This window comes from Lycorma delicatula, chromosome 4 (assembly GCF_047948215.1).
Source record: "Lycorma delicatula isolate Av1 chromosome 4, ASM4794821v1, whole genome shotgun sequence".
In the NCBI taxonomy this organism is placed as follows: domain Eukaryota; kingdom Metazoa; phylum Arthropoda; class Insecta; order Hemiptera; family Fulgoridae; genus Lycorma; species Lycorma delicatula.
Genome location: NC_134458.1, coordinates 4,129,709 through 4,150,221, shown reverse-complemented (window position 1 = coordinate 4,150,221; position 20,513 = coordinate 4,129,709). Strand labels below are relative to the sequence as shown.

The window sequence follows — 20,513 nt, the reverse complement described above, 5'->3', positions numbered from 1 at the left end:
ACTACCCCAAATTCTCTATATAATGTTTAAATAATAATATTTAAACATTGAATGAACTTACTGTTCATTTAATGGTAGTAATAAATATCCATGATCACATTTTTGCATTTATATAATCCAAATTTTTTAAGCTATTTTGTATCAAAATGAGATGACATTATTTATTTTAAAATTGCTGTACTGAACAAAAGGCTTTAGCAATAGGACACCGGTTTTGATTAAGAACAGGAATAGAAGGTCTGGCTTACCAGGTAGAAATGTTAACTTGGCTAGTTTGACTTTTTGTCTGGACAGTTTACAGTTCACATTTGGAATCACTACCTCACTATGCTTCAGTAAAAAGTAAGTACTCTGCTACTTGCCAGCACACTGCCTTAGTTAGAACCAGGGTGGCTGACCCAACACGTTTAGGTCTTTTCCAAGGAAGAAGAAAAAAGTGAGAAGAAAAAGGGTACAATTGACGTGCAGAGAAACTGCTCTATTCAGGATTGATCAGGTTAGGGTTTACTACCTAGTCCGGAACCACAGGAAATTCTTAAACTGTTGTGAGCTTTATGTTATTTACATCTGTGAGTACAATATTAAATGCTCACACCCCTGATATTACAAAGTGATTTTATACTAACTTATATATTTAATTTTCTTTCTTTTATTATTTCTATGATCTATACTTTCTTTTAGATCCAAATTCACAAAATCCTCAATGTCAGTCAGCCTTCATATTATTATTATTTAAAAAAATTTTTTTTTGAGGTTTTAGGGGTAACAGCTACTGGGGTCACTAGCCCCCTTCCACATCAAAAAAAAAGTAAAAGAGAAAATAATTTTCTTACATCTGGATAAAAAACAATAGTGAGCCTTCCCTGATAAATCAGGGAAGTTGTTTGTATGTTGCGTTGTATGTTTAAGCGATGACACTAAACAAATCCTTGTTCCTGAAGTTCCTCTATGATTTATTCTTTCATGCAATTTAACAAATCCCTGGTCACAACTTACACTCTTTGAGGTATTCAGGATACTATGGGAAGCAACCTCAGTGTCCAAGACTCCAATCTTCTTGGCTTTGAGTAGCTGTAACAACTCAACGTCATTAAAATTTTCTACAACAGTCCAGTTTTTCTTGTCTCTTTAACTGGTCCTCCAGCAGCTTCCGTGATGACACAATCTGTCACAAAAGGGGTTATCTTAAAAAAATCGCCGTCTTTCTTCTTGCTTACTAATTATTTTGGAATCGATCTGCTATTCTTTGATCAAAACTTAGTTCAATCCTTTTTCAAAACTCTGCACTCTTCCTTATCGTTAAACTCTACAGTCTTCAAACTCTTCACTTGCGAAGACAGAGGCTCTTCAAGACGAGTATTTTTACATAGACCTTCTGCCACGGAAATTGTGGAAGTAGAATGTTCCATACATAAGTTATAATTACGCCAGTCAATTTGTCACAAGGTGCAGGCGGAGAGACGGTTTGGGCACTCTAGAGTTAGTTGGGACTCTCTACAGTCAGGTACTGCATGATCCACTAAACCGACATCCCGGGGCTGCACGTAGCAGTAAGGGCTCCGATACTCTTACCCATGGTATAATTCTTGCCAAGGGCTGAAGTGATTGACTCACATTGAGCAGTGCAAGACTCTGACATAGCCAGGCTTACATCAGCCCATCCTCAACGCGACTTCACAACTGTGAAGAAGGGTGGAGACTCCGCCCATCATCAGCTAAAACATATCATGGTCATGCCTCCGGGCACCTGCTGCAACAGCGAAACCGTGAAGCACAACCGCAACAGCTTGGGACAGACAATCCCATATTCCAAAGGGGAGCTGCTGAGCAAAACCATTGCCACGTTGCCGAAATGAAGGAAAAGTACTGAAGTACCTTATCATTGTCCGCCCGTCCCGGACGTGTGCGTAGATGTTATTGCAAGGACGTGGCATTGGAATTGATCCGAGGTATTTTTTTTCGAACAGGCCTACAGAGGACCACGCAAATATCATTTTAATTCCTTCTCTTCTGATTTTCCCTCTTTCTCCTCCAGAATTCCTTCACTTTTTCATTATGCTGTGTTTTTCATTCTTCTGCCCAGCACATGTGCTCTCTTTAATTTTTTGCATTCACAAGAACCTCTATTATGCAAATTTTTTTATGCAAGAACCTCTATTATGCGAACTTTAAATTCTTTTCTATCTTGACAGTCTTTTATTTCAATATTTACTTTTTTTAAGTATTCCTTTACTTGTTTTACATATGGGGAGGAGTTTTATATTTGAAAATTTATCAAAACGTTTTCTGTTCAAACTATCTGAATCCATTCGAATCATATGTCCCACAAATTTTATTATTTTTCGGATTGTGTTTTCTAAATCTTCAAAAGTATTATTTTTGTTTTCTTTAATTTTGTAAATTTCTTTATTTGACTTTATTCTGTATCCGTTTTTCGTTTTTCTTTGGCTATGGATCGTTCTTAAAATTTTCCTTTCAGTTTTTAAAAGTGGTTCTAAATCTGTTTTGAAAGGTTGAATGTTTCTGTCCCATAATTATGGGATTATGGGTTTCAATTCTGTATTATAATGTCTTAATAATTTTGCATTTATGGACAGATTTTTCTTGTACATATTTTTATTATAAAATTTCAATCTCAAAAATTATTTTCTACTTTAAAACGCATTCTCATCCTAACCATCTGAAGTTATTGTTTCGCCTAGATTTTTAAATTTATATGTTTATTTATTTTTTCAAATTTCGTTTCTATATATCTCTTTTTTTGTTTAGAATTTGTCATTATTTCCGTTTTAGCAAAGGAAATTTGTACACCAGCTTTTTCAACAGCTATTTGCAAATCTTCAACTTGGGAAATAGCCTCAGTTTCTGAATTCGCCAGTAAAGTCAAATCATCTGCAAAAGCTATACAATTAATTCTTATTTTTCCTTTCCCTGTCCTGATTCCAAAAGCATATTTGTTAACATTCGAAAATGTTTTCATTATTTTATCTAATACTAGGTTAAAGAGTATAGGGTAAAGGCCACCAGCCTGTCTCAGACCTGTTTTAATTTCGAAAGGTCGCCTGATTTCGCCTAAAAATTTTGTTTTTGAGAATGTGTTTGTTAGAAGTAGTTTTATTTCATTTATAGTTTACTGATTGACTTCATATTGTTTCATTGCATTAATAACAGTTTCCCTCTCTACAGAATCATAGCTTATGAAAATCAACAACTGTTATGAACATTGGTTTTGATCTTAACATCCAGTTTTTAATTATTAATTTCAAACTTATTAATGTACCCTTTCTGAAGCCTCCTTGAAACTCACCTAACTTTGGATCAGTTTGAATTTCTAATCTGTTTAATGGTAGTTAAGAGAAAATTTTGTATGTTACTGGTAAGAGAGGGAGATCCCTTTTTCATTATTCACATCTTTTTTATCATGGTTTTGTGAAGAGGATGGATAATTGCAGTTCTCCAATCTTAAGGGATTTTTTTTTCCAGCTAAATTTTTCAAAAAGGTTCAACTGTTTACGAAAGAAACTCTTCTTGGCTGATTTCCACTATTCCGTCATTATCAGCAGCTTTATTATTTTTCAAAGATTTTTATAGTTTCTTTTATTTCTTCTAAATTTTGTGGTATGGGATTTTCAGTTTGTGCATATATTCAAATGTAAGGGTGTAAAGGGCCCTTACATCTTAATTAAAAACATAAAAATAACAAAACGCAAAACATTTAAACACACTTGTAACATACACTGATAACACTTACATGGTATAAAGGGCCCTTACATCCCTAAAGCCACTTGCTGCGTATCTTAACAGTAAGATCTGTCTTCTATAATGTAGTGGCATTATACCGGCTTCTGATATTAAACTAGTCACGAGGTTTGTACAGAAAGCGCCTGCGCCATATTTGATTTTGCTGTTAAGTATTACATATAACTTTTGTAGATGCGACTTTCCAGCTGATTGATATATAATAACCTTGTAATCGAGGTTCGATTAAACCAGTACTTTATATAGCAGTAATATTTCTTTATCTGAGCCCCGATTGATGTTTGATAAACATTTAATAATGTTTAAGGCTTTCTTGGATCTAACACTCAAGTCCTGTATATGTAGTCCCCATGTAAGTGATTTACCTAATTGTAGACCTGAAAAATGTTCATTATCCTTGTATTGGATTGGATGATCATCGATGGTCAAAACAGGACTACAATGAGAAGTTCTGTTCCTACAGAAGTGCACAAAAGTGTACAGCACGTCTTCTCTGGTGAAAATTTTAAACCATTATTCCTTGTAACTTTGTTAAGGGCGTTTATTGCTCGTTGCAATTTATACTTCACCATATCTGTAGCATTGTTGGTATGCAATTGTCATATCATCGAGTAAATACTTTTGCTGATTTTTGCTAGAATGGCTAATAACAATTTATCGTTGGCGATCGTGAACAGAGTGCCGCTGAACGGCCGAGCCTTGTGGTATGCAATTTTCCAATTTCGCGTACTTGAAAAGTACGGTCGTTTATATATTTCCGAATAATACCGGTATATTAAATTTTATTTCTTCCATATCTTTTGTTTCTTTTGAGTAAATATCCTGAATAATAAATTCTCATAAGTTCTTCTGTCGACTCAAATTTCAGTACCACAAGTATTTGTGTTTTATTATATTTATTTCAGTTTGTTTCTATTATTTTAGGTGCTTGCTGTAGTAACCCAGACTGGATGCAACACAGCTAAAGGTGAATTAATTCGTTTAATTCTTCATCCAAAACAAATGGCATTTGATTTTATGGTTGAATCAATCAGATTTGTATTTCTCCTCTTTATGCTAGCTTCCATAGCTATGCTTTATTCTGCTCACCTTTATATTTTACATGGGGTATGTCACAAAAAAATTGTTGTAAATCTTATTTTATTTTTTATTGTTTTGATAAGAACTGTGTTTATTTGCTGTTGATAAAAATAGCTAACATAAAATGGATTCTGTTTAATCCTACAAAATAACTAATTTACAATATATTGACACGCAGGCTCGAAAACGCACACAAAACCACCATGATGTATCTCATCAGCCATAAATTAAGGCATCAGTAGTAAAATTGTTACATAAGCTAATATTGAGACTGAGCAAGACTGAGAATATCAGGGTGAATTTGGTACTGAACAAACCAAAGGCATGACAAATTCCCAACAATTCAGCCATGAACACACTAGTGGCCTTTAATATGGTCCAATAGTGAGATTCATCACTGAAAACAAAAGAACACCCAACTCAACTCTTCTATCTTGGATCCATCCATAAATATATAGGGTTAATTTTCGTAATCATTGATAAGATGCTTGAAGATTTATTTGGTAATGAAATTTGGGTATTATCTTTCATGGTTTCTTACACATCGACTCTATCAATTAATAGTGGAATTAGACGAGAGGAAACTTTCCAAAACGAGATGTTCAGCATTGCAGGAAAATAATATCATATTTTCTCATCAGCTCATTAGTCCCTGCAATCCCTGCAAGCTTACAATGCATAGGCTTAATATTGTATAATCTGGAGAAACAGTTCTTAAAAAATATTGAAAGATTAATATGAACAGGAAATGCACACACATGAGCTGAGTATCTGAGTAGCAATATCTCTCCTTATTGCAATTGAACTCAGATATCAGACTTTTAATTGGACTTGTTCAGAAAATTCCTGTGGCATATTTGATGCCTATATTATGTGCAATATTGATTTTATTTAACTACAACTTCGTAGCAGATGAGTATATATACATCTGTACCCAAATTTTGATTGAATTAAAGACTTGTACAGCCATAATAGTTCTCCTTTGTTTGAACCCCAATTAATATTTAAAAGACTTTTGATAACATCAAGGGCCTTTTTATATTTATTTACAGTTTTCCTGTATATATGCACCAACAAAGAACATCGGTATCCACAATCTAGTATTCAAATCCATATAAAAGTAACTACCTTTACTAGGATTTGAACCTTAGAACTGTTGACTTCAAAATCAGCTGATTTGCGATGACGAGTTTAACCACTAGATCAACCCGGTGGGTTTATTGAAACGAATCTAGTCAGCCCTATCATAATACCATCTCCTCCTTGTGGGAAGCAGGACATTCTGAATACCAGACAAAGTGCAAATGGGGAAGCTTCCCCAATTGCAAATCTTTAACTTTGGACCAAGAGAACCTAGTAGCTAACAGGGCTCGAGAAAGCGGGGTCTATTCAGGGTCTAGAATTACCTAGAAGGTTCTTGAGCCCATATTCAAAAGTACTGAATTAGTAACAAAAAATTCTACTTTGCACCCTCCAGTGTAGGGACAATCTGATCCACAAATCAGATTATGTGCATTAAAGTCGCTGACTAATTGAAATGGTTTGGCTAGTTGATCTGTGATTTGGAAAAGAGTATCTGCATTCCTGTCAGCATTTGGAAAATAATTAGTCCAAATCGTAACTTCAACTGGATAACGTATATGAATTACAACTACCTGTGATATGTGTTGAGATCAACTATCTGAGTATCAATTTTTTCACCTGTCAGGATTATTACTCCTCTTTATTGATAGGAAGTGGATCTCTTCAAAGTACATCAAATCCTTTGAGTTCTTACAATTTATCTCAATGAAAATGGGTTTCCTGTAAGCTGATGCACACTGGATTTAACTTACCAATTAGTGCCTCTAATCATAGAGGTTAGATAGATATCCATTTATATTCCACTGGGCTCATGTTGTTGGGTTGGGTTTGCTTTTTGGGCAACCTTTTCCTTTTTTTCCATTTGGCATGCTGCTTCATGGTCTATTAGGTTCTGCCACCACTTGGCCATCAGCATACAAATTGGATACTACAAAAGCAGTGGATGAGGACAGATTTGGATTGGCATTTTGAACAGGTGTCAATCTGGAGATGGAATCAGGAGAGACACCCATAACAGGGTCATCCCGATTCCTGCCTAGAAAAGGTGAGAAAGTTACAGTTTTGTTTTAGGTTATCACTATGGTTTGAGAAGTGAAACCACCTGAGAAGAACTTTGCTTTGAAGCCATTTTTTTTAGAGGATCTGTATCAGTTGCTTTCTTAATTCATTAGTCTGGAAGATTTTGTACTGTAATTGTATTTTAGTTTTATTTAGATTTTTAGTCTGGCATGATTTGTGTTTATCATTTTTCTGCAAAATATTAACTGGTGGCTGTAACTTGGTATGTCTTAAAGCTTCCTTTTGAGTGGAAGATTTCATCTTATTATCTATGACTCATAGATGGTCTACTTGGTGGAAGGTGACACAGCAGCAGATCTATATTAATCTATGACAAGAAAGGAGTAGCAATTCCTTCTACATACTTTGTAGTAGGTTAAGGCTGCTAATGATTTTTCTTACATCAGCTGATCTTTTACAGTGTTTTCTCCTCCTGAATTGCAGTTTCTATTTTATAAACTGGACAGTTTTTTAGAGTGGCAGATGTGCTGCCCTTTACAGTTGATGCAAACAGGAGGATCTCTAAATGGTTCACTCATTACTTACCTCACCACATGCAGATTTGTTGTCTCTCATATCTGATTGCAATGTGTCCAAAGTGTTGGCATTTAAAATATTCCATATGTTGTATAAAAGCTCTTGCATCTAGATTAAGTATGTCATCATGCACCTTCTCCGGCAAGGAAGGTCTATTGAATGTGAGCACATGAGAAGCAGAAGGCAAAACCTCACCATTTCTTCTCATGGTCAGCCTTTGGCATTCAGTCACACCTTGACTTGATAATTATTCAACTGTTTCTTGTTCAGTGCAATTAAGCAGATCGCAACAAATAATAACCTATTTCAATAAATTAAGGCCAGAAAACAAAAATAATGCTTCCCCATGCTTGTGGTTGGACAAGCATGGCGAACTCTTTCTTTTTCTGTTTTAGCCTTCGGAACCACTGTAAGGTATTACTTCACAGGATGAATGAGGTTGATATGTGTGAATGTAAATGAACTGTAGTCTTGTACATTCTCAGGTTGACCATTCCTGAGATAGTAGTTAATTGAAATCCAACCACCAAAGAACATGGGTATCCACGATTTAGTATTCAAATCTGTACAAAAGTAACTGCTTTTACTAGGATTTGAACCTTAGAATTCTTGACTTTGAAATCATCTGATTTGCAATTACGAGTTCATCACTAGACCAACCTGGTGGGTCAAGCATGAGGAACTCTCCAGTCTTCTTTAACACCAGAATCTTTGTGTTTGGCTGTCATTCACTGTTTCGATGTACCTACCATTAAATGTCCTACATATTTCTTTAGTAGAGCTACCAACACAGCTGGTTATTTCCATGGCAATCATGAATGGGCTCATTTTCAAGAAAAATCACAACAGAAATACAAGAGAGAAATTACCATTCTCTCTTGTAATCACAAGATATCTGGATCTGGGTGGACTATTATTGACAAATATTTGCCGTTGTCATCTCAGTTCATTTTCAATTCAGTCTGAGACTATTTCTGTTCTATTTCACTTCTGGCAAATTGACTGGTTTTAAAACAGGGTGTTTACATGAACCATCTGTCATATTTAATTGTTTAAAAGTATACATCCAGCAAATCATCTCTCCTATAGCAAGGCTACCCACTAGAGTACACCCGAGAGCTACTAACCCTGGATGTCAACACTGGTCGACATCCAGAGGCTACTAACCCTGGTTGCTGCTGCCCCTGCCACTCCCACAATTGGTCTAATGGTGATGTGAATGTGGACATGGAAATTGATCTTATTTATTCTGAGTCCTTGATGATGCCCTTGTAGTGAATGCCAAGGTAGAGAAAATGAGAGACAAATCTGTCGGGCAATCTTTTGATTACTCTAGAGATGACTGCCTAGATCTGTAAATATTCTAAAACTGACAGAGTGGAGTGTAGTCTATCTTTCATCAAATATTAGTGATAAGATATTATTTTTGTGAAATTCTATGTTCCAGAATTAGTTAGTATATTCCAGTGAGAAGAAGGTCAAATATGTTCCTGGTTGGTTTTTTCAAAAACCTTAGTGCCTTGATCATAAGAAAGTGGCACACCAAAACTTTAAAAGAACCGAGTTAACTGCTTATTATGATGAGTGCTCTTTTAAGAAAAAAGGTTAAGGATTTTCTATGGAGAAATACCATTGTGAGAAGCAGGAAGAGCTAAACTGAAGCCTGCAAACCCATTTGAAAATGTGAAATCCTTCACAAAGGAAATTCCTTTAGAATTTACAGCAATGAGGGCTGAAGATGCACCAACTTTCATTTGTAGCGGTTATGTAGTCATTGTGTCCTTGGAAATCAAGAAGTAAAATGCAAGAAGTTATGTGTATTTATAAGATAGTGCTTGGATTTATCAATGTTGACGTCTCATATATATGCATCAGGATTGCAAATATGAATAGGAAACATAAGTTTCCTATTCCTAATGTTCAAACCGAAGCATCTTATCTCCACTGATCAGATTTATTGAACGCTTTAACTTGGTAAACAATAGTGTAGTATATATGCTTAATGAAAATGAAATTTTGTTTAAAAGGGAAAGTAAAAAGATATTTTTGAATGATGACTGGTAATTTGTGAATAGTTCATAATCACCTTTTTTATTTTTGCTTACACATAGTTTACATTTATTTTATTTTATTTTTTAATTATATGTAATATAATTTTTGTTTTAGGTTATTTACTATCTCACTTGACATTAATATTAAATTTATTTTAGGGAATAGTTATTTTACAATTAGATTAGATATATTTTTCATAAACAGTTTGATTTGACTGCACTAGTTAGTTTGTTGCTGTTATTTCCCAAACTCCTGATATGATAGTGCAGCACATTAAAGTTCTTCACTTACTGTTGTGCTATACTTCTTACACTTGGCTAGATCTTCTCTGCTTCCCTGTTTGTAGATTAGATATTGTATTGGATGGCTAGAATGGGTGAGAGGAACCATCTATTAAAAACAATAATTATTATCATGATCACCACTAATCACTGATCATTATCATCACTGATCACCATTATTATTATAAAATATTCAAATTAGTAAATGGATAAAAAAAAATTAGCATGATTATACATATTTATGTCCCAATCTACAATTTCTGCTGGTCGATTTCTGGTTTTAAGACCTTTATACAATCTAAACATATTTTTAGATACATCATTATCTGCTTGTCATTATCAATTTCTTATCGAATAACTTCTAATTTTTTGTTACAGTACTGTTATTTTCAAATGAATATTACATTTCACTGTTTAAATAGATGATAGTCATTATTATTTTTTTTTTTATGAAGCACATTAGCACTTTTATGAAGTGTATTAGGTTTAATTTATTTTTTATGTTACACAGGCAAGTCTGGAAACACTTCTTCTGCGAACACTTGATATTATAACAATTGTTGTACCTCCAACATTACCTGCTGCTATGACTGTCGGTACTGTTTACTCACAAAAGAGACTAAAAAAGCAAGGCATATTTTGTATATCTCCTGCCAGAATCCTTATTTCTGGAAAGACTTCACTGGTTTGTTTCGATAAGGTTCGTTTGGCTTAAAAAAATTTGTATTCTTTTGTTATTTTATGCCAATTACATGAGTGGTTTAATAGTTACCTTAATAGTTTTAATAACAGTATTACATAAAAAATTTATACCTGGTGTGATAAAAATGAGGGGAATTTGTGTGATCAATTGATTCAGCATGTTATTTTAACTCAGCCTGTGCCAGAAGCAGAGCTTCTCTGCTCGTTTTTCATTTTTTTACAGGTAACACAGTACATCTTCCATAAAGTATTGACTTTGTTCATGAATAATATCTTCTTACTTTTCAAATTATTATTTATTATAAGAACATTTTCTGAAGTACAGAAGAATGCTCTTTCCAGACATATGATAATTAAGTATGCACACAATAAAATACATGTAATGTATAAAATAAAATTTATTGATTAGTCATGGAGGCTAAAATTTTACTCCAACTGAAATTAGATCAAAAATGTTTTGTTATTTTATTTAATCTTAGTGACCACAACCTGATGTTCAATTACTTATTTTTTTATATTGAAGATGTGAAGTGCCAAGCCTAACTAGAATGCAAATCTAGAATTGTTTGTGGTTCTACATCTTTACTTTTCTATACTGGAGTTACCACTTCTCTATTAAGTCACTGGAATTGAGAAAAAGAGTTTTGCTTTTTTTTAATTTTGTAGAAAGTTTTGCATTTTTTTTTATTTCTTAAAGTTTTGCTATCTACTGTTCAAAGTTAAAATCTGTTACATATGTTATTTATAATTCATCATTAGAAGTAGATTTGATAGTTTTTCGTCATTATCTTGTTGAACAACTGCTGTTGCAACCCAATGTGACTCAATATTCCTATTAATAAAAATAAACACAGTTTGTTATACCCAAAGCTGTGGTGTGGAATGGTCATGGTGTGTAATGCGAAGTACAAAAACTGACAACATTGTTGTGTGCAGGCGCTGATGGTGAGATTATGTAGTAAGTATGCTGCAAGCATTAAAATTTCAGTGACTAAAGTTACCTGTAAACTTAAGAATATTATTGATAATTACTTTTTAATTTTATTTTATTTGAATGTATTTTTTATATAAACTTTTTTACTCTGAAATTTAAATTTCTTATTTCCTTCTGTAAAAACCAAAATATTATTTTTAAACATTGTAGGAAGGTTAAAAAAAACTTTTTAATTTTTGGAAATGCTTTATTTAAAAATTAGTAATACAAGGTTGAATTAATTTAAAAGTATGTATAAAATAAATATAAAATTACTGGATGATGTTAACTGATGTGACACAATTTGCACTGTTTTTAACGCATTTTTTGCAATGAACTGTAAATAAATTATTTCTTGTTATTTCTTATTGTTGTTGATCACTGATAGCTGTGGCTCAGCTGGTCCCAGACACATTATAAACACACAGAACAAGAACAGGAAACTCATTGTCACAAAGCATTTCACAATCTCATCCATGCTCCCTACCATGAAGAGGTTGCTTCAAAAATACTATATAGATGTACACAAATAATAATGACAATATTAAATAACTTAATGTCTAATGTTTCCTTAAAAAGAAATTGGCAATAAACATAATTTGTTAATTGGTCTCTTCAGTACCCCATTTGAAGTCTTGACAGTGACAAACCGAACTTTATTTTCTTCTGGTGGATGAAGTCCTACAATAGCGGCCATTTTCTATTGTATAGGAGGAAGGAGACTTGATGATGATCATGTCACTAATCCTTAAATTTGGTGAAGAAGTGGTCCACTTTTTTTCTGCTGTAGGCCATTCAAGTAGTCTCATGACTACTGTGACCAAAAGTGTTGCAAAAACTGTTGGATTTGTTGCCAATGAGATAGTTTATTTGCTAGAAGGTTCAGGATTAGTTGTGAGTACATCACCAATTAAGAAGTGAGAAGGATTTAAAGGAGAAAAATCGGTTGGGTTATCTGACAAAGGAACTAATGGGCGTGAATTTATGCATGCTTCTACCTGTGTTAACAATGATACAAACTGAACGTAAATTAAAACTGATGTTTTCATGATACGTTTTAGGTGTGTTTTGACACATTTGACTGACTACTCCCATAAACCTCCAAAAAGTGGAGCCTTGGGTGGTATGAAATGCCACGTTATCCCCTCTTGGGATAGAGAGGTTAAGATAGAACTCTTGAATTCCTCGTTCTTCTGTAACTCAGCTAGTTCTAGCAGTTCTCGCTGAGCACCAACAAAATTAGTACCGTTATCCAAGTACATATTTTTGGGTTTCCCCTATCTTGAGATAAATCTTCGAAGCGCTGCCAAGAAAGACTCTGTAGTAAGATCTTCTACTAGTTCTAAATGTAAAGCCTTTGTACTAAAGCAAATGAAAAGTGCAATATAACATTTCACTGTTGTAGCTCCTCTTCGTTTAGTTAATTTAACATTAAATGGAATACAATAGTCTACACCCATGGTATAGAAAGGACGAGGTGGTGTTTTACTCTTGATCTTGGTAAATCACCCATAATTTGTGCCTGAAATCTGGATTTACCTTGAAGCATGTGATGCATTGACAGAAGATTTTACTAGCTAAACTCCTGCCATTGATTGGCCAATATTTTTGACGAATGATGTTTAACAACAGCTATGGCCCTGCATGAAGCATTTTGATGTGAAAATGTCTTGCAATCTAATTAGTAAATGTATGACTCTTTGGTAAGACGTTAGGGTGAATTTGATCTGGAGTTAAATCTGAGTGCTGTAATCTTCCACCAACCCGTATTACATTGTTTTTGTCTAAGAATGGACTTAGAGAAATGAGTTTGCTGGTTTTGGTTAGTGGTTTTCCTAGCTACAAATCGTTAAGTTCACTTGGAAACGATTCCCTTTGCACAATATTCACCACAGCACGCTCTGATAATCAAAGTTTAAAAAGTTAATGGACTGCAAAGGCGCAAATTTTGTGCTTGAGAGTTATTAATAAAGCGTAAACAGTAACTCATTACACGTTGAGCCCTAAATAAAAATTATTTAAATTTTTACACAACTCAGAACAGGAAACTCATTGTCACAAAGCATTTCACAATCGCATCCAATTACCCTTTAAAAACTTATTTATTTATTCACCGAAGCAACAACATTCCCTCAAAAAATTGTAGTTACTTTATGATAAATCAATTTTAAGCATATAAAAAATGGCAAGCCTAACCAGGATTTAAACACAGAACCTTCCAGATTATAGCAGAAATGCTACCATCATGAAGGTCAGCAGAGCATAATAAAACCTACTTAAGCAAAATTACATTAAAAATGAAAAAAATTATGATTTCTTGTTTTTTAAACTGTAACTGTAAAGAAAACACAAAATTATTAATAAACAACTAGCATATCTTACTGACTTCTAATATTGTACTGACTATAAAAATTAAAAATCTAAAGAAGAATTGAAAAAGTATTAGTTTTTAGTGCATTTTTTAAGTAGGTTTTATTTTTATAGTTTTTTTAGTTCAATCCTATTCACAGAAATTGATTCCTATAAAAAGTAGTTCTTGCAAGAAACTCAAAGGGTAAGAAACTGTGCCTTGATACGTGATGAATTTACATTTAATAAATGCATTATGTAAATCTTGATATTTACTAAGCTACAGAGATTTCACTATTCTTTTTTGAAATAATTTAATTAAACTATTTTCAAAATTTACTTTATGATGTTTTCAGTCTCTTTTGTGGCCATTTTCACTGACCTCACTACACTATCTGGCTGTTAAAAATATGATATAACTATAAAATACTTAGCACAAATAAGGGATATAACAGGCTACTCACTGACAAACTTGCGCACAAAATAAATAAAAATAAAAACAATGGTAAACATACAAAAAATACATCACGGTAACATACATATTAGGTGATACTCAAAAGCACCCAAAATTAGCATATAAAATTCAGTAATTACCTTAAAAATTGTATGCCTCCATCCCCTTCAGACCAGTATCCTTCTGCATGGCTAGCGTGAACCCACCTTTTTTTAATGAACAGAAACATCTTCTGCAGTTTGGCCTGGATCCCTTCAACAGTCACCAAACATCTCCATTAGCCTTTAATCTCATCATGAATCATTAAACCCATGATTTACCATCAGTAATGATATTGTCTGGAGGTGATGTTTGGATTAGTTTCAGAAGTTATTTTAACTCAGTACAGAATTGAACACAGATGTTTTTATTCAATGCTAAGCAGCCTCTGAATAAATTTCATGGCAATGAGCCGCATGTTGAACTCTCACAACGGTATTTTTCTGATAAACACTGTACATTAGGCCTACAATGTCAAAAATGCCATGGATTGTACTTCTTCAATCTTTTAGAATGGCTTCACACATGTCTGTTATGTTCTGAAATGTGTTTTCAATCAAAGGATGACCAGAACACTCATCATAATCGACTGATTGTTGTTTGTTTTAAAAAACTTGTACCAGTTATATGTTTGTGTTTGGTGTAAAACATACTCTGCTAAAAAGGCTAAAATGTTTACCTAAGCATTTGGTGAGTTTCAGCAGCAATCTTGCTATATTTGATGCAAATTCATTACTCTTTAATGTCATTCATTTTCACTTCACCGTAGAATCACAAAACAATGCACACATCATTACAAAATCACACAAATCCTCACATCATGACACCATTGGGCCAACTGACTAACAAGAAATGTAGGTCACTCTATCTAGCACCACAGAACTGTAATAAAACCAGTTCATATGCCACATTCAAATTTTGAGAACTTTTGGATAGCACCTCATAAAAAAAGACTTTGAGAAAATATCTTACACTTTTAAATCTAAACTATGTGATTAAATACTGTGCAGTCAGATTTAAGGATTAATGTCTCAGAAATGAAACAAAATCTGTTTAATTTAGTCTAGCCCATTTCATTTAATAAGCATTATTTGTTACAGTAATTTTAATCTTTTTTGGGTAGTTGACTGTTATACCTGCAAAGATATATTTAAATTTGTACCTAACAAGGATCTGGCCCTTTTCCTGACCATCCCCATTATGTAATAAAAAATGTATCAAAATATCCTTGTCAATGCATTATTTTAATATTTAGTTAGTGACACTGAATTTTTAATTAAGCCAAAATCACGTATCCCATTAAGTTGTTGATGTAAAGATATTTTGTCTTTGTTAACAATTCAGAAATACAAAATGTAGTAATCTTAGATTTGGCAGATCCATTTTAAACACTGTAACTAGTAATGCTTCTAAATTTAAAATAATCTGTTTATGGATTTTGTGATTTATAATTAGACCAAGGTTTTTGTAATCGGAACTCAAAAAAAGACTTGTTTTTTTATTCAGTTAAAAATTTATCAAAAAGATTGTGTCTGAAAAATTGTTTAACGTAATCAAAAAAATATAAAACTTAATGGGCTATGTTTTCTGAGATATTTATCTTCAAAGAAGACCATGTATAGCATTTAATCCAACTATAGTACCTTAGGTATACCTACCAGCTAAAGCTGCCTTATAGTCAACCTAAATTTAATCAAAAATTGAATGGTACCGTAATTAATTATTTGCATTTCTTTTAAGACAGGAACCCTGACTGAGGAAGGAATGGATCTATGGGGTGTGTTGCCATCTACCACCTATAGCAACATTTCATCATCATCTTTCCACTCAGAACAACAGCTTTTAACTGATGATCATTTGATAAAAGATGTTAAGACTCTTGATAATAAATCCCCAATTAAGATAGCCCTTGCTTCATGTCACTCATTGACAGTCATTGACAATGAAATATGTGGTGATCCACTGGATATAACAATGTTCAAAGCTACTGACTGGGTGAGTTTTTGAACACTGCTTTTGAACTGATTTGTTTATTTCAAAATCTTTGTTTCATTTATTAGTATTAATTCACAGAGATAGAATATAGAAATGTAATTTTATTTTATTTGCATTATATTTGTCTTTTTTCTAAAATGTATTATATAACCACCATCATGATCAGTTCACAATTACAATTTGCAATATTCTTGTATATATTTTGTTGACACATGCTTTGCTTCATATCGGTGAGTGTGATGCCAACTGGTAAGATGTTAGGGGGAGCTGTAGTTTACACACGTACTTGTACACACAATCCCTTTCCCAAGACAGCTGGGCACAAAGCACACCACCATGCACCAGCAGCTATATAAGCAGCAATGAGGAAAGGCAACAGCATTCACTGTTGGACCACCAGCAGGAGAAGACCAAGAAAAAGAAGAAGGAAGAAGTACCCTGGCCGGCCCAACATTTGAACTGATGAAAATTAACGTTTAGTGTGCATTGACTGCTTATGAAGTGATTCTTCTTCACCTAGCCAACGATTACTAGTGTTAGCTTTCTATACCGTACTACAAATTGAATATGCAGTACTACAAATTGAACCTCGGCAATCCAATGTTTACTTCCAGTAAGATAGCCCACCAGCACTCTGAGGTTTACATGTTAGGAATTACCTACATGAACAAGTTCCTCAATGTTGGATTGATCATGATGGATTAATTCCCTGGTCACCTTGATCCCCTGACATTATGCCACTTGATTTCTTTCTTTGGGGGTTTGTCAAAACAGGGTGTATGCAACAAAGACTGTCAACATCAATGAACTAAAAAGAAGAATCAAAGGTGTAATTAATGGAATAACTCCAGATATTCTTTGTAATTTGTGTCGCGAAATTGAATATCGTCTAGACATTTTACGCACCACAAAAGCTGCTCATGTGAAACTTGTTTGAAGTTAATAAATGGTAAACAAAACTGTTCAAAATACCTTCTTCAACAATAAAACATACATGTAAGTGCATTGCTTTGTTATTTTTTTATTAACGCCTAAAATGCACTGAATAATTTATGATCACCCAGTATTTTACTGTGCACTTATTAATTACTTTATGTAGAAATTTGTATGAAGTACATTTTGATCATAGTTGTTTTATTTTACCTTAACAATTTTTTTGTATTATATGTATTCTGTTTTGTTGTGTTTGAAATGTTTAACTCATATTTTAATATAAAATTTTTCCAGTTATAACAAGGATAAAGATAAGCCAGACTGTCAGCTTAGTTCGTACTGTATGTAACTTACAATTTCTAAATGGAAGCTGCAGTTCACATATGCACCTGCACATGTGATCTCACCCCAAGCCAGCTGAGCGCGAAGCACACCCAAGACCTAATGAATGGTGTCAGGAATTCAGTCATTACTTGCCTACTGAATTATGTAGTAGTTAATAAGCTTGTAATAAAACTTCTGATAGTGGTTCAGCTATGATTTGCTCTCCTTAATTGTCTCCCTTAAAGCAGCAATTAGCAAAATAAACCCACCAATGACTGGCTGCACAATTAGAAGGTTCCTTTATCTCCATTTGGAACATTTATTGAAAATACAACTTTAAAACACTTGGTCTGTAGAGCAGCCCTCCCATATGGTTATCCAAAATTTTAAAATAATTACACCAGTTTTATGAAATGTACATAATGCTGTTATCAGTTGTAATACCATATGTTTATGTTTTTAGACAGTGAAAAATTTCTAATACTAGTTTTTCCTGTCATGGAAAATTAGACTTACTATTACTTCGGAAATATTTGTTTTTACCTAAGAGAAATTATTACGTAATGCAAAGTTCTAGATTTATTCCTAGCTAATTAAAAAGTAGGTTGTTTCTCTAAATTTAGAAAGTTCATTTCCTTTTACTGAAACAGATTTTTATTTATTTTGTGATATATTTAAAACTTGATTTATACGAGTAGAATTAAAATAGCCCCCTCCTATGATCACATTTTATTATAAATAATCTTCTTCTGCTGATTGCTGAATGTTAGATAAAATTTTATTCCATTCCTAAAGTATTTGAGATCCCTACACACTGAATTAAAAAACAGTTTCAATATGAAAAAAAAATATTCGGTAACTTAAAAAATTAGAAGCTAACAAAAAAGACTGAGCAAAGACAGAGCATTTTTTAAATTTATTTATTGTGAAAGAAGATGGGGATAACCACTGAGGTGCTTCAGTTTGAAGTCTTAAATGCTCTTCTGAAGAATCTAGTCTTGTTAGACCAACACTGTATCTTTAATGAATGCCAGAACATTTCCAAAGGTATTATAAATGTTCACATCTCTTGATAAATGGACTTAAGAATTATGAAAGCCTTTTTTCTTATGGGCCTCACATTCAAGGATGATATGTTTGGAGTCTCTGTAGTCAGACAAAAGACTCTGTATAAGAAGTCATCCTGAAGTAGATTCACAGATCATAGCTATCACTAGAATCGTATATACTGACTAATAAAGAATAGGACCTTACTGAAGGTAGTACTGTAGTATTTATGCCATAGGCAGTCTCAGGACCTGTAAATGGAAGATATGATTCCTTTTCAGTGAACAAATCGGCCATCTTATTTCCCATTAGCTTTGTTTCCTGGCATCCTATTGAGTTATTGTGGGCAATGAAGCAAGATCCATCCTATAGCACATCCATCCTATACCAGATTGAAACCGAACAAGGTCAGTGCTCCAACAGCTGTCTGACTCATTTTAGATAAAGATGTGGTTACTATAACAACCCATGTCATTTCCTTAACTACCATAAAAATGTACTCTTCAGCCTTAACTTACCGAGCAAAGCTTAACCATCAGAAATTTATGGGGTGATACAAAACATTTCATTCCTGATATCTAGAAACTTTCAACATTAATAATTCCATTTTTTGAAAATTCAGAAGTTATTGTACATTAAAAAGTGAAGTCACCTCTTTGGTTGATTCTGCATAACTCTCACAGATCGTGATGGGCAATCACATCACACCCCACCAGTAGATGTTGTATTCCTTAAGGTGAAAGCCATTTCTTCATGTGACTAGTGGGAGGTAAATCCTGTGAGTTAAACATCTGATAAGGAAGAGAAAAATAATTTTTTTATTTAAAAGAAAAGTAGCTAAAAATAACATTTAAAATAGAAAGTATCAAGCTCCTTTCTCTTCTGTTTGCCTCTCAACTCATTTTCATCATCATCATATGGTGTTCTGCCTGTTGGCAGGTCCTGTATGCCACCTCTGTCTCCATCGAGTTTTGTCCTAAGCCTTCTCCTTCATCCACTTGAAGTTGCCATGTTTCACATCATCTATTAACTTTCATCCTTCTTCGTTGCTTCCTTTCTCCTTCTATTAATCCTTCCAATGTAGTTGTCAAGATTCCACTTGCTCTAACCACATGTCCTAACCACTTTCCTTTTCTTTTGTGTACTTCCCAAATAAGTGATCTTTCATCTTTAATCCTGTTCATTACTTTCTCATTTCTACTTTATCCATTCATCTTACTTTCTCCATCCTTCTCCATATCCACATCTCAAAAGCCTCAATCCAGTTCTTTTTCCTCTTCCTCATTGTCCATACTTCACTTCCGTACAACAGGTCACTCCATACATAATGTACAATTATATACATAACTCCAACTCGCTTTAGCTGAAGTAATATTTCTAGAACAGAATTAAATTAAAACCAAGTATTTTATACCTGTTTTCTAAGAGTATGCATGTCGTAATACGATTGTTTGAGTTTTTATGAATAAGTCTGCCTCTTTTTTATAAAAATAATCAACTCTTTTTTATAGATGTATTTCTTATATAAACTGGGAAAGTGAATTTAGGTGTTTTAAAATGTATTATTAAATGATTTTATTTGTAACAGCTGTTAACATTTAGATATAATTTTAATATTGATTTAGCATCAGATACATAAATGCAACACATAATATTAATATAAACAATTTTCTTTTTTGAGTTTGTATTTTGAGATGTTTGTATTATTGTGTGTATTTGTGAGTTGTGTATTTTGTATTTTTGTGATTAATAACTGTTATGGTTTTAATTTAAAAATAAACAAAAAACCAAAACAAAACGATCACCCACAGTTAATCACATTCGATAAAGTACCTTGCATAATATA

At 33.3% G+C, this 20,513-nt stretch overlaps 1 protein-coding gene across 3 annotated transcripts in view; it reads left to right on the top strand.

Moving 5' to 3' along the window:
- LOC142323056 (polyamine-transporting ATPase 13A3-like) overlaps positions 1-20,513 on the top strand; it is a 158,049-nt gene that overhangs the window by 48,513 nt on the left and 89,023 nt on the right. For all 3 annotated transcript variants that reach the window (XM_075362172.1, XM_075362171.1, XM_075362173.1), the window contains exons 8-10: positions 4,684-4,866; positions 10,363-10,551; positions 16,109-16,363. In XM_075362172.1, coding sequence (XP_075218287.1) covers positions 4,684-4,866; positions 10,363-10,551; positions 16,109-16,363 — 627 coding nt within the window. The remainder of the gene's footprint in view (positions 1-4,683; positions 4,867-10,362; positions 10,552-16,108; positions 16,364-20,513) is intronic.